The 15,220-nt window shown below is 44.6% G+C and overlaps 1 protein-coding gene across 1 annotated transcript in view; it reads right to left on the bottom strand.

The window, feature by feature from the left end:
• ATP13A4 (ATPase 13A4) overlaps positions 1–15,220 on the bottom strand; it is a 172,291-nt gene that overhangs the window by 116,116 nt on the left and 40,955 nt on the right. The window contains exons 4-6 of the mRNA XM_062181236.1: positions 5,535–5,681; positions 830–900; positions 657–737 (exon numbers count right to left, since the gene is read on the bottom strand). Coding sequence (XP_062037220.1) covers positions 657–737; positions 830–900; positions 5,535–5,681 — 299 coding nt within the window. The remainder of the gene's footprint in view (positions 1–656; positions 738–829; positions 901–5,534; positions 5,682–15,220) is intronic.

The raw sequence follows: 15,220 nt of genomic DNA, 5'->3' as shown, positions 1-15,220 counted from the left end.
GAGTTTCACAATTTTGGAAATAAGACCCAGCGAGAAGACATTTGTTCAAAGCCGCAGACTCTGACATTTCAGGGGCCAGCGCCGCGGCTCACTAGGGTAATCCTCTGCCTGCAGCACTGGCACTCTGGGCTCTACTCCCGGCTGGGGCACCGGTTCTGTCCCGGTTGCTCCTCTTCCAGGCCAGCTCTCTGCTGTCGCCCAGGAAGGCAGTGGAGGATGGCCCAAGTGCTTGGGCCCTGCACCCGCATGGGAGACCCGGAGGAAGCACCTGGCTCCTGGCTTCGGATCGGCGCAGTGCCGGCCTTAGCAGCCATTTGGGGGTGAACCAAAGGAAGGAAGACCTTTTTCTCTGTCTCTCTCTCTTACTAACTCTGCCTGTCCAAAAATAAATAAATAAATAAAGAGACTCTGACATTTCAGTGCCCCCCGCCAACATCCTCTGCCTCATAACCGCCTTGGAATTGGGAAGTATAAGTCTTCCGTGGCATTCTTCTGTGGCTCCCTAATGGTTGTTATCTGAGGATGTGCAGATAATATATGTGAAAGCATTTAATTTAATAGTGCTAAATGGTGCATTATGACATTTGATGATAGTAATCAATCGACTAAGTGATAATAGTCCTTTGAAGCTACAGAAACAACAGTATTCATGGTACCTAATCTCTTGTTCTTCTCTTGTTAGACCTGATCCAAATTTTAGGTGTATCTTGGCAGAACTGAGCCAGTCTTCCAAAGAACTAAAATAATAATAATTAGAAGAACATATTTAGTAATAATACTTCGGAGGTAATAATTTCCTCTACTGAATGCACTTGCTAGAAGAACTTACCCAATTTTCTGAAACTGTTCTTCCAAATTGTTCCAAACATATCTTATTTTTTGCACTTTTATGCATCTCACCTGCAAAAGAAAAGTACCCATTCTCTAGTTCGAGGATCAGAGAAGACACAACACCACACGGGCTGAAGAAGCATTTGTAGAAGAATTAAAAACAGAATCCTGATATATCTATTTATTTCACCATTCCTTAACTTGTCTATCCTTTCCTACTGCACAAATAGCACTCTTTATTAGAAATCGTAATTCAGGAGCTGGTGCTGTGGTGCAGCAGGTTAAGCTGAGGCCTTCAATGCCAGCATCCCATAGGGGCTTAGTTTTGTGTAATGATCCAACTCCCTATTAATGCACCTGGGAAAGCAACAGAAGATGGCCCTAGTGCCTGGGCCCCTGCACCCACGTGGGAGACTCAGAAGAAGCTCCTGGCTCCTGGCTTTGGTCTGGCCAAGACCTGGTCATTGTGGCCATTTGGGGAGTGAACCAGCAGATAGAAGATCTCTCTTTCTTAGCCTCTTCTCTCTCTGTAACTCTGCCTTTCAAATAAATAAATAAATCTTAAAAAAAAAACAGTCATAATTCAGTAACGTTTATCACATGTCTACTATGTGGGTAAATGTATTAATTAATAAATAAACCCACTCTCTGCATTCTACAATTTTGTAAATTAAGAAGTAAAGAAAATAATCCAAAAAGAGAAAGCTATGTTATATAGTTCAGTATGTGCATGTCGTAGAAACAAAGACATAATGAAGTAAAAGGATAGTCTTGAAGCTCTATGGAACGAAGATGGTGGAAGGCATCCTGCAGGAGATGACAACCGAGCTCCAACACTGGACAACTGGAAGAAGGTGGCTCAGGTGAGAAGAGACTGTGTAGAAGTTAGCTGAGGACTAGAGGGCAAGGGAGTGGGTCCCTGTGACTGCAGCATGGGGAGCGAAACCGGAAGAACTAAGACCAGAGATTGTGAGTGGCCTTAATGCGAGGATAAGGGATTTGGGACTTTATCTCACAGGCTGTGGGCCTTGGAGCAACCTACAGGGGACGCTGAAAATGATTAGGCTGGTAACAAATACTTAAGGGGAGAGAGGAGGCTATTGCGAGAAAGTGAACCCCAGAGAGCGAGGGCCTGAGGGTGCTGGCTGTGGAGAGGGACGGGCGAACGCTGGTGAGGGACTGCTCTCTTGCTCCTGTGTGAACTTTCTGTGTGAACCTCATTTCCATGAACTGCTGGCCTACCCAAGCACAAAGAGAAGCAATGAGACTGTGATATTGCTCTGAGGAAATGCTTCTAGCCCCAGACTTCTCAAGGAGCCTCAGAAAACACTTGTGCTTGCCCGCTCCTTCCACCACCCGCACATTCTGATTTAGTTTGCCTGCAGTGCGTCGTGGGCATGAATATTTTAGAATTTCCCCGGATGATTTGAATGTGCAGCCGAAGTTGAGAAACAGTGCTCATGACTTCCTTTGATAGCTATTGTGTGCTTCAACTAAATTTCTTCGGCTGAATTTCTGTGCACCTCAGTTTCTCCATGAATAAATTGAGGTAATTGGCCAGATAATGTTTGAGTTCCACTTCAGCTCCTCTAGCTTCTATACCTAGGAATATTACAGTCAGTGTAGCCGTTAGATAGTAAATTATAAAACTGGAAAGAGCAGATAGCTGGAACATTTTAAGTGCTCAATACAGTTTTGATTAAATAAATGAAGGGATGCTTTGCAAAACCATGTCAACCAGAAATATAGTTTAAATCCCTGCACTCCAATGCAAAGTTACCTCAAATGAACCTTGATCCTACTCATTAAGCATGTGTGTGTGCATGTGTTTGTTAATAGTTACCAAGCAGAAGTGTGAATGCTTTATTTTTTTTTCTTACAGAATGAATTTATTTCAATGAGGTTAGTTGCAAAATAAAGTATTAGAAATGCATCCCATATCTAACTGATTTTCATTATAAAATTGAAGGGAATTGTCACTGGTAATACTTCTTCCATAAGCTAAAAATTAGAGGGCAGAGTATTTGAATGTGACCAGCCCTGAAGCAAACGAGCAGTGCTGGTCCTAAGGGAACCTCAAGTTTCTTGCCTCAGAATTTAACTTTCCATCTCAATATTCCCTGAAGTTTTGCAAAGACAGCTGGAGTGTAATGGCGGCCACTATTTTTGTTAACAACTTCAGGCTCTTGGGGCCGGTGCTGTGGCATAGCGGGTAAAGCCGCTACTTGTAGTGTCAGCATCCAATATGGGTGCTGGTTTGAGTCCCAGCTGCTCCATTTCTGATCCAGCTCTCTGCTATGGCCTGGGAAAGCAGTGGAAGATGGCCCAGGTCCTTGGGTCCCTGCACCCACATGGGAGACCTGAAGAAACTCTTGACCCCTGACTCCGGATTGGCGCAGCTCCGGCCATTGCAGCCATCTGGGGAGTGAACCAGTGGATGGAAGACCTTTCTCTCTCTCTCTCTCTCTCTGCCTCTGCCTCTCGGTAACTCTGCCTTTCACATAAGTAAATAAATAAATCTTTAAAAAATAAACTTCAGGCTCTTCACATATTATCATTAGTCTTTTTCATCTTCCTGTGATAGGATAGATATGGTTTTCATCATCACTTTGCACTTGAAGTTCATTTTGTCAAGTAACTTGCAAGGCTGGAATTTTAGCTCCACTCCATCTGACTTCCATGTTCAGTCCCTCAAAGGATACAATGTAAAATTTTCAAAAGAAAATCTGAAAATGCCTTTACATCATGATTCAAGTTGTATAAAGTGAAGATTGTCTACTTTATTAACTCCATGCATTTGAAAATCTTTTTTTAAAGGGGTGGGGGGTGTAAAGGAGACTCTGCAGTAGAATGGGAGCCCTGAGGAGTTAGAGAACCTCTATGGAGAGGTGGTGAAACCACAAACAGTCTGAGACATGCACAATCATCAGAGGTGTGGACCATCCAAAGATGAAAGTGGCACTCACTGGGAGTAACAGCTGACTTGTGCATTTTATCTCAGGCCTTCAACTAGGAAACGTCTGAGGCTTTTTGAGGCCATTCCTCACGCGGTGAGAGGGCGAGTCCAGCATGGACCTTTGAAGCATCTTTGAGAGTCCCCCAGCAGGCAACTGCTCTGCCTGGAGCTTATCTGCTTTCCTCATCACCTTCAGGGCCTCTGGAAGCTGGGCAGAGGCCAAGAGAGGGATGAGTTCATTTGCTCGTTTCCAGGCACTTCGGGTCAGGACACCTAACTAGGAGATTGAGCATCTCCTGCGGGGTGGATTCCATCTTTCCTCTGAGGGATCAGGAAGAGCTCCTCTCCCCAGGCTGCTTGCTCTGCGTTTCTTGTTGGCATACGCTCTCAGGGCATCCTGTTTAACAGGTTAAGCAGCGAGTTTCAGTTCTGCCTACAGTCCTGCAAGATGGTCCTTAGAGCTTCCCCAGCCTCCTTTGCAAACCCGACTTGGCTTCTTTGGGGCAGTCTTCAAAGCCCCTGCAGAAGGCCCTAAATGATGACCACCTCGGTGCTGTGGGTGCTGTTATGGATACCAGTGCCTCAGTGTCTTAGACTTCTCCAATCTAATCAAAGTTCTGGCCCTACTGTGAATATAGCTCATTGCAGTTCACAAATCACCTTAACATGTGTCTTCTTATTTTAGGTTCACAATCGCCCTGAGAAACAGGCAGAGAAGGGATTATTGCTCTAGTTCTGTAAATAAGAAACTCAAGACTCCAGGGAGACAGCCAGTAGCCCAACTCCCTTTATCATGAGCTGGCAAATGAAGGCATCAAGCTTTTTGATAGAGAATTTTCCATTTCAAGATCTCTGCCCCTCCCTCAGTTTCTGTTTGTTTATTTGAGCATCTCTTTCATTTGGCTGTGCACTTATTTATTCAATGCAATTAAAGATGCAAGAATTTCAGGACAATAGGCTCTGGGGCCAGGTCCCTAAGGCAGACTTGGGAATCCTGCCTTTCCAGGTAAATGAGGCAGTCTGCTAGGAGGAGGTACTTGAGTTCCTCTGTTACATTTATTTTGGCAGCTAAGACTATGAGGTGAAAACAATTGACAATTTAAAAAAAGGCTGGCAATTGACTTTTAGTATTTGAAAAAGCTGACCTTGAGCTCCTAAAGCAAACAGCTGTCTACATATATAAATGTAAGAGAAAACAATTTGTCTTATAAAATGTGTCGTAACATGAATGTTTACTAGCCATATTCTGAGACGGATTCACTTACTATAATGAAGAGGGAGTATCCCAAACACCTTTGAATGACAAAATTCAAAATGAGGTCATTTTGTAGCTGTAAGAAAACTGCCTGGAATGTTCCTGGATGATTTTCTTTTACTGTAAGGTTAACACAGGTTACAACACGGGGCATGACACTATTAGAAGCTAATAGGTTTGGAGATCTTTTATGTACCTGGCACTGTATTGATCATTGTATTCCTTACTTTACTGAACTTCACCAATTAATATCAGAGATGAGCACTATCATCATTTTATCGAAGAGTAAATTGAGGCTCAGCAGAGCTAGTTGGTCCAGAACTGCACTGCTAAGAAGGACAAAGCTGAGATTTGGAGCGAGCTCTCTCTGGCTCCAAAGCCTGTGTTCATCACACTGTCAGTGGAGGATTGGCACCACGGAGGACCTAGACTTAACCTTGTGGTACTGGGTTAGATTTCTCCGACATCAGCAATAGCCCTAAGTGATCTTACCTCTAGGTCCGGCTTTCTGATGGCTCTGTTTATGATATACTCCTCGTCAGCAATGACAGGGTGGTCAGGAGTGAGACCGAAGGCACTGCCTAATGCTGCCAGGTCGATCCATGTCACCTTTTTCCGAGAGTAAGTCTGGAATTCGTCCTGAGGAAACAGACAAGACACCAAAACCTCCATGACGTTAAGAGAAGTCATCGGGCTACAGCTCAACCTGAAAAACATCATTTTCATACAGCTCTGTATGTTTGTGGGGTTAACGAACATTCTAGGCTGGGGCTGGCACTGTGGCACAGCAGGTAAAGCTGCCATTAACAGTGCTGGCATCCCATGTGGGCGCCAGTGTGAGTCCCGGCTGTTCCACTTCCAATCCAGCTCTCTGCTATGGCCTGGGAAAGCAGTAGAAGATGGCCCAAGTGCTTGAGCCCCTGCACCCACGTGGGAGACCTGGCTTCGGATTTGTGCAGCTCTGGCCCTTGTGGCCATCTAGTGAGTGAACCTGTGGATGGAAGACCTCTCTCTCTCTCTCTCTCTCTCTCTCTCTCTCTCTCTGCCTCTCAGTAACTCTGCCTTCAAATAAATAAATAAATCTTTAGAAAAAAAAACATTTCAGGCAGAATCAGATGTCTTTGAAAGATGATGGATATAGAGATTGAGGGGAAGGCTTATCCTCCAGTATTAGGGAATCTGGAGAGGCCAGTGTAGCAAGGACACGCGCAGCAGGAGGCGTCGGCTCAGACAAAAACCCACTTCCCCCTTTGCCTCCCAGCCCAGGGGCTATGGCCTGGTGAAAAAGTTCACAGAGGATACAAACAAAAAACAAGCATTTCCAAGGTCAGGATATCTCCCAAGGTGGGACATGACACCATCCCCATCTTTCAAGCCTTAACTCAAAGGGGCTGATCTAGAAAAGGGGGGACTTTAACACCCTCCAACAACAACAAAAAAAGATATCTCACTGTGCTAACTCCAAAGTGCATTAGCAGTGTGTCTCTTTCGCTCCTAATCATTTTCTGCCTGAGTTGTCTTAATCCTTCTAGTCCATCTTGAAGGCAGCGACTGTATTTTAGTGTTTCTTATCTCTCCCTCAGTGTGGAGCACTGAGACCTGCGCAGTGAGAGGACAGTGAATGGAAGAAAAAGATCAGGGGGCCAGCGCAGTGGCACAATGGGTTAAAGCCCTGGCCTGAAGCGCCAGCATCCCATATGAGCACCAGTTTTAGTCCTGGCTGCTCCTCTTCCAATCCAGCTCCCCACTATGGCCTGGGAAAGTAGTAGAGGATGGTCCAAATCCTTGGGCCTTTGCACCTGTGTGGGAGACCCAGCAGAAGCTCCTGGCTCCTGGAGCAGCTCCGGCCGTTGCGACCATCTGGGGAGTGAACCAGCAGAAGAAAGACCTCTCTGTGTGTCTCTACCTCTCTCTGCAACTCTGTCTTTCAAATAAATAAAATAAATCTTAAAAAAAAAAAAAAGAAGGCCGGCGCCGCGGCTCAATAGGCTAATCCTCCGCCTAGTGGCGCCGGCACACCGGGTTCTAGTCCCGGTCGGGGCGCCGGATTCTGTCCCGGTTGCCCCTCTTCCAGGCCAGCTCTCTGCTGTGGCCAGGGAGTGCAGTGGAGGATGGCCCAAGTGCTTGGGCCCTGCACCCCATGGGAGACCAGGAGAAGCACCTGGCTCCTGCCATCGGATCAGCGCGGTGCGCCGGCTGCAGCGCGCCAGCCGCGGCGGCCATTGGAGGGTGAACCAACGGCAAAAGGAAGACCTTTCTCTCTGTCTCTCTCTCTCACTGTCCACTCTGCCTGTCAAAAAAAAAAAAAAAAAAAAAAAAAAGAGAGAGAGAGAGAGAAAAGAAAAAGGTCAGGTCCTTGGAAGGAATAATGCCCAAAGGTCACTGCCAAGACTTCAGCACAGGTAGGATTGAAGAAGGTACCTTATTGTGTGACCCTAATTGCAATTGCTTCCCTTTGCAGTTCACTTTATCACAGAATAAATCAAAAGGGAAAAGCACCAAATGAGCAAATACTGCAACTGCCCCCATCAAGACTCATGTGGTAACAGCATAAACACAAAACCTGCTCAGACATCTGGTAAACCTCGGGCACGAAAAATGATGGCAAGAGAAGTCCTGGGAAGGATTTGATGCCTGAGGAATATGGGTCAGAGCTGGGAATCGCCTCCATCATCACACTCACTTTTGCCATGAAGAGCAGCAGAGCTGACTGCAGAAGGCAGAGAGTAGAAGAGAGAGCCATTCTGGCAAAATCTCTTACACTGATTCTCCCCCAAGAGAAGCCCATCTCCACAATGGTGCTCCTGCTGCTTCCTCCTCCTGGAACCCACGTTCTCCTCTCCTCTCTGCTCATCTTCACATGGCAATCAGCCTTGACGGTCCAGCTCCATGTACACACCTGGGAACCTCTCTGATTTCTCTGGGTGATCTCATCTCCAAACCTTCAGGATACTGGAGGTTGTTTCCCCATTCTACCCTTTGCCTTCCCACCTTATAATTCCTCTTGGGCCATGGGAGGAGGTGGCAGAGTCTGTGCCCCAGTCAGGCCTAGCAGAGTCTGAGAGAGAGAGAGGTAGAGAGGAGAGGAGTGTGGGTTTCATAGAGAGATGGCAGGGACCCAGGCAAAGCAAAGCAGGTGTGGAAGGGAAGAAGCAGGTAGGGGAAATAATCTTATTAGAAAATTGAAAATTCATGAATTATTTTTAAAAAACTAGTGTAGGGACCAGAGTTTTGGCACAGTGGATTAAACTGCTGCTTGCATCAGGTGCATCCTATAGGCACACCTGTTCGAGTCCCAGCTGCTCCACTTTCGATCAAGTCCTTGGGCCCCTGCACCCACATGAGAGACCTAGAAGAAACTCCCAGCTCCTGACTTCAGCCTGCCCCAGCCCTGGCCTTTGTGGCCATTTGGGGAGTGAACCAGTGGATGGAAGATATTTCTCTCTCTCTCTCTCCCTCTCTCTCTCTCTCTCTCTTCCTCTCTGTAGTCCAATCTTTCAAATAAATAAATGTCCAAAAAAATAAAAAAAAACTAGTGTAATTGGTCATTATGTTATGTAGAAAAAAACAGATGACTAAAACCAAATCACATTTGTGTGAGGCTATCTTCAAAGTGTAAAAATGACTGAACACAGCTAACTTTCCAATGTCCACCACCAAACATGTGAACATATTCCAGGCATGGTAGAACAGCCATCCAACTCTCCAGAGCACATTTTGATATGGTTCAGCCTTACATTACTTTGACCTCATCAAAGAGAGCTTTTTTAAAAAGATTGTATTTACTTATGTGAGAGGTAGAGTCACAGAGAGAGGTAGAGACAGAGAAAAAGGTTTTTCTCTGCTGGTTCACTCCCCAAATGGCTGCAAGGGCCAGAGCTGGGCCGATCCTAAGCCGGGAGCCTGGAGCTTCTGGGTCCCCCACAAAGGTACAGGGGCCCAAGCACCTAGGGCATCTTCCACTGCCTTCCTAGGCCATAAACAGAGAGCATCAGGACACAAACCGAAGGCCATACGGGATGCCTGCGCTGCAGGCAGAGGCTTAGCCTCCTATGCCACTGCTCTGGCCCTGAAAGAGAGTTGTTTTTTTTTGTTTTGGTTTGGTTTTTTTTGTATGAGAAAAATTCATTTATAATACTGATACTAATTAGCATTTACTTAGCACTTACTACTTCTATGTATACTATAACATATACTATAGTATATATAGTATATATCATATGCTATAGTGTATAGTATATAATTTCATTTGAGGCTTAAAAACCCTATGCCGGCTGGCACCATGGCTCAATAGGCTAATCCTCCACCTGTGGCGCCGGTACCCCAGGTTCTAGTCCCGGTCGGGGCGCCGGATTCTGTCCCGGTTGCTCCTCTTCCAGTCCAGCTCTCTGCTGTGGCCCGGGAAGGCAGTGGAGGATGGCCCAAGTGCTTGGGCCCTGCACCCGCATGGGAGACCAGGAGGAAGCACCTGGCTCCTGGCTTCGGATCGGCTCAGCGTGCCAGCCGTAGAGGCCATTTGGGGGGTGAACCAACAGAAGGAAGACCTTTCTCTCTGTCTCTCTCTCTCTCTCTCTCTCACTAACTCTGCCTGTACCCGCCCCCCAAAAAAGCCCTATGTCATACTTAGTACGAATTATCCTCTAATTTTATAGGTAAGGAAATGAAGACATAGTTGATGACTATTAGAGCAAATATTTAACAGTCCACCCACATGCCCTCTATCACCCTCCAAAGTTTCCTCTTACCCTCTGTGCTAGCCTACATTTTGCTAAAAATTACAGTTACTTTGGATTGCCATTTTGACATCCAGCCTCAGCTTGGGACTTCCAAACAACAGAGTTTCAATGATAAATTTGGTAAGAAAGCACATAATTCAGTTCAGTGCTGTGGCATAGTGAGCTAAGCCTTCACCTGCAGCACTGGCATCCCGTATGGGCGTCAGTTCATATCCCAGCTGCTCCTCTTCTGATCCAGTTCTATGCTATGGCCTGGGAAGGCAGTAGAAGATGGCCCAAGTCCTTGGGCCCCTGCACCTGGGTGGAAGACCTGAAAAAACTCCTGGTTCCTGGCTTCAGATCAGCCCAGCTCCAGCCATTGCAGCCATTTGGGGAGTCTCTGTCTCTCCCTCTGTCTATAACTCTACCTCTCAAATAAATAAATAAATTTAAAAAAAAAAAGAAAGTACATTATTTATAGGTAAATGGGAACACAAACAATAAAATATCCATCAAGACCAGAGACCTCAGGGGACCAAATAAAGATAATTAAGAAGACAGCTATTCTTGATCTTCTTAAATGAATAAGTGAATTAAAATAACACTAACTAGAAATTTTCATCTGATTTTTTAGAAATTTATAAAATCTTTATGTATTAGTTACCTTGTTTTTGGCTCACAATTCTCCAAAGTCAGTTTTATCATCATCTTCATTTCGCAGATGAGAAAACTGACCATCAGCAAAGTTAAGAACTGTTCAGGTAAGTCTGGTCTGAGCGGCAGGGACAGAATGAGGACCTGGGTCAGGTCTTCCCGCTATAAGACTTGGCTCTTTCATCTTTGTTTCAACAAGTAGCACATGGTATGGGTGTATGTGTATAGCTTGTGTTTGAAAATCATAAACATCTGAGCTGTGTAGAAAAAAACAGCCAGTTTCTCACAATTTCTGCTGCCTTGGCAAAACAGATTCTGATTCCCTAAATCAAGCTGTCACACACACCCCCCCCCCCCAGCCCTGTGTGACAGCTAACAGATCTTCTGACTATAATAGCTAAAGAGGGGAAAGCAAGGTAGACCAGTGGAACTCACAACTTCTTCAAGGTCAAAGTTTGAGGCAGGTGTTTGGTGCTTAAAATGCTTGCTAGGATAGCTGGATTTGAGTTCCAACTGAATTCCATCTTCCTGATGATGCAAATCATGGGAGCCAGCAGGTGACGATTGGGTCCCTGCCACCCAGGTAGGAGACCTGGATTGAGTTCCTGGCTCCCAGCTTCAGGCTGGTGCAGCCCACACGATGTGAACATTTGGAGAATAAACCAGTAGATGAGAGCTGTCTCTCACTCTCAATCTCTCTTTCTCTCTCTCTCTCTCTCTCTCTCTCTCTCTCTCTCATCCCTCCCTCTTACATGGTTAAAACAGTAAATAATTGTTTTGTAAAAAGGCAAATCTTAATTTAATGCTTCAGCTGTGTGCTTAGTCTAAGTGACCATTAAAAGGGAACTTCATCTCTACACCTACATCTTATATGAAGGCAATTTTAAAAGTTCATGGGGAATGGCCGGCGCTGCGGCTCACTAGGTTAATCCTCCGCCTGCGGCGCCAGTACCCCGGGTTCTAGTCACGGTTGGGCCGCCAGTTCTGTCCCTGTTGCTCCTCTTCCAGTCCAGCTCTCTGCTGTGGCCCGGGAAGGCAGTGGAGGATGGCCCAGGTGCTTGGGCCCTTGCACCCGTGTGGGAGACCAGGAGGAAGCACCTGGCTCCTGGCTTCAGATCGGCTCAGTGTGCCAGCCGTAGTGGCCATTTGGGGGGTGAACCAATGGAAGGAAGACCTTTCTCTCTCTCTCTCTCTCTCTCACTGTCTAACTCTTCCTGTCAAAAAAAAGTTCATGGGGGAAAAAAAAGAATTAAAAGCTTTTGTTTTATGCAAAAATTTCAAAATTCATGCATAGTTTTTCCATAATATGTGGTTTCCATGAGCTTTTTGAAGATCCCTTACCACTTATAGCATCACTAAATCAAAGGTGCTTTATTTCCTGTCTATTGCCTTTAAGTTTTTTCCTCTCTTTGTAAGCCCCAAGTTCAAGTATTCATAATTCTATATAATGCAAAAATAGAATTCTATAAGCAAAATAAATGACAGAGTCATTTTTCTTAGAGTATGGTAGTGACACTGACTTGTCTCTTGTTTTGCATCCTGTTGAAGATTCTAAGGGGAAAAAAGCAAATACATGGAAGGAAAGTATGTCAATAGGTAGTGACCTATTTAAGTGTTATCAGCAGCTGCTGTCAGTTTTCAGTTTGCCATTGGCCATTAAAGAAAGAACAGGGGCTGTTCTTGGAAGCCTCTGAGCCTAGCTTTTTTTATTCAAGGAGTGGGTATTATAATAACACCACATTTCATGGATGCACAAAGGATTTGATAAAACAATGCACCTGGTCCCAGGTCTGGCCTCTAACAGGGGTGCTACAAATGCTAGTTGGCATATGGTGCCTTGCCTCACTTTTTACAGTATGTGGTTACTGAGATCTCTCTGGAACTTATTTTTCCTTCAAGAAAAGTTTAGGCTCTTTTACCATCTATTTTTTTTCCACTTTAGTCTGTTTCCTGCATCATTCAAGCACTTCATGATTTGTAAAATACGTACATGCACCAGTGGACCTCCCATTTCAAATAGTTGGTTTAAATACAAATAAGTCAAACAGTTTGCCTGGCAAACCTGGACTGTTCACATCTCAAGTCTCACGGGACAGGTTTTACCTTCTCTTCGTCAAGAGAAATCACCAGGTCAGCCCTTGAATTCTAAAACAGTAGGTTTTAAAATAACCCAATAATGGGTTTCAAAAGTTGAATATACACAGAGGATGTATGTTTGACCCCGACAGAAAAAGAGAGGGAGAGACCTGAGCATTTTTTTATTTCCTGGGGACTTGCACTTTCTGAACCTGGAAACGTCAGGCTAACGTTTGTTTCAGACCAAAGCTGTGACTCCTGTGTGGGATTTCACTACACAAAAAAATGAGCTTGCCTTAAAAAAAAAAAAAAAAAAAAAAAGAACTTATTACACAGTTCCAAGGAGACATCAGAAAATGAGCGCTTTCCTCTTAGAGATGGATACATTGCAACACTAAAAGCCTGAACTCCAGCTAAGGTGAAGGATTTAGCAGACTGCCACCCAAGCAATAATAACATATTTATCAGGCTCTTCTAAAACACTGTAACTTTGACAAAACACTATTCTTCTTATATGTTAACATCTCTCTCTCTTTCTCTCTCCCTCCCTCTCTCTCAGCCAGACCCATTGATGTTCTCGACATCTTGAGCTCATATTCCCAATATTGCTCAGTTAGAAAAAGTTAACATTGGCTAGAATGTAGAACTTAGTTAGAAGAGGTAAAGAGAAAATTCTAAGCACTGGAAAAATCTTACACTCAATAGTCTCAATACTCCTGGGACATATTGACCAAAATGCAGGGCGGGGCAAAGCAGTGAAGTCATACAGCAAAGAATTGCTGTTTGAAAAAAGGAAATTTAAAGCAACTCAGCATACATTTTGAAGAAATTGAGCCTTTTTTTGGAATTGTTTTCTGAGTGAGGAGGGAGCAGCAGATTAGCTGGTTCCTCGTCTGAAACACTCGGAGATGCCGTGCATAGTAAAAAGTTAACAAACGCTCATGCAATGCCTACATGGCAGCAGAGTTTCCATCCCAGTGTCTTACACACCTTTCACCTCATTTAGTCCTCTCCAGGCAGCAGATGCTACTGTTAGGCTCACTTAACAAAAGTGGCAATGGGGGCAAAATGGGGTTCAGTAACTGGTCTGTCATAGACTGAATTGTGTAACCCAAAATTCATTTGCCAAAGCACCACCCTCTAATATATATGGAGATGGAGCCCTTAGAGGTGAGGAAGATTGAGGTCATCGGGTGGTGTGCAATCTGATAGGAACCCTGTCCACAGAAGCTGAAGAGGAGAGGTGAGAAGTGCAAGCCCACAAAGGACAGGCCGCTCGAGGCTGCACTGAGAAGGCCGTCAGTGCACACCAAGGAGAGGCCTCACCAGAACCGACCCCGCCCACACCTTGACCTTGGACGTCCAAATTCTAGAAGTGAGCATTTCTGTTGTTTGTGCCGGTCTGTGATAGCCTGTTGTGGAAGTCCTAACAGATAAGCATGTTGTGCAGAGTAGACAGCCAGGCTCCAGACTCCTATCTTTAGCCATTTCACAAGGCTGGCACTGGAGAGCCAGTTGCTGGTCAGGGAACACAAAGATTCTAGTTCGTGCTCAAGTCCACCTATCAGTGTAAGCTTTGCTTCTACTGCTTACAGCTATGGATCTTCAGCATTTTGCTTAACTTCGCTTCCATCTGTAATATGGGTGAAAGGGGAATAATCTCTACAGGTAAGAACCAAGTGAGATGACACGTATGGAACTATTTAAAAACTTAAGCCACACTATAAATGGCAGTATGCTACAAAGGATAATGTCTTCAAAATGACTTGTCTTAATACACTGCCATTTCTCAGAGTTCAGGTCACAGAATATCCAGGATGTCTGGCTGAATATCAAATTAAAAACCAGTTTGAATGGAAGGTGAAAGGACCAAAGTAGGAAGAGGGGACACCCACCTAAAAGAAGTAACACTGGATTCTCCTACTTTCTCTACTGTGGCTTTCACTTTAGTGTTTATAAAAAAAAAAAAAAAGTGCTGGCAGGAACCATGAGACCAGTATTACCAAAGAAATTCATCTTATTTTATTGAATTAAATAAATACTGAGTACCTACTGTGAGCACGTGCTAAGTGATATAGAGGATGAAAAGTAAACCATGGTCCCCATCTTCAAAAAGCTTATAACTTAACAGAAGAAAAAAACTACAAAAAGGAATTCAGCATAATGAAAAATTCAAGACTCAGAGAATCAGAAGGACTTGGGTTCAAATTCTTTGTAAAATTCCCTTTACCTGGACCACTCTCCATGTGCCCATGCCCACCAGCCACCATCACCATTTAACACATATCCTTTGGAGTTAGGAAAACTTTTCTTTCTTGACTCATCGAAATCTCTTTTATCCATCTACCATAACCATGAATCTTTCCTGATCAATACTTCAAGAGTTGGACTTGGGAGTGGGCATTTGGAATAGTAGATCAGATGCAGGTTGGGAAACTCACATCCCACATCAAGGTGCCTGGTTCAAATCCCAGTTCCTTTGTTTCTGATCCGTTTCCTACTAATGTGTACCCTAGGAGGCAACCAAGTACTTAGATTCCTGCTACCGACATGGGAGAGGCAGACTGAGTCCCAGGCTCCTGGCTTTGGCCTGGCCTACACCAGGCTATTGCAGATATTTTGGAAGTGAGATCAAAAATCTCACTGTGTCCCTCTACCTTTCAAATAAAATTGAAATAAATAAATTTTTAAAATAATTGGATTTTTTTTCACTTGTGTAGCATGTGGTGGACT

The sequence above is a fragment of the Lepus europaeus genome, chromosome 2 (genome assembly GCF_033115175.1).
Source record: "Lepus europaeus isolate LE1 chromosome 2, mLepTim1.pri, whole genome shotgun sequence".
NCBI lineage: Eukaryota > Metazoa > Chordata > Mammalia > Lagomorpha > Leporidae > Lepus > Lepus europaeus.
Note: the sequence above shows the minus strand (reverse complement) of the source record. Positions and strands in the feature narration are given on the sequence as shown.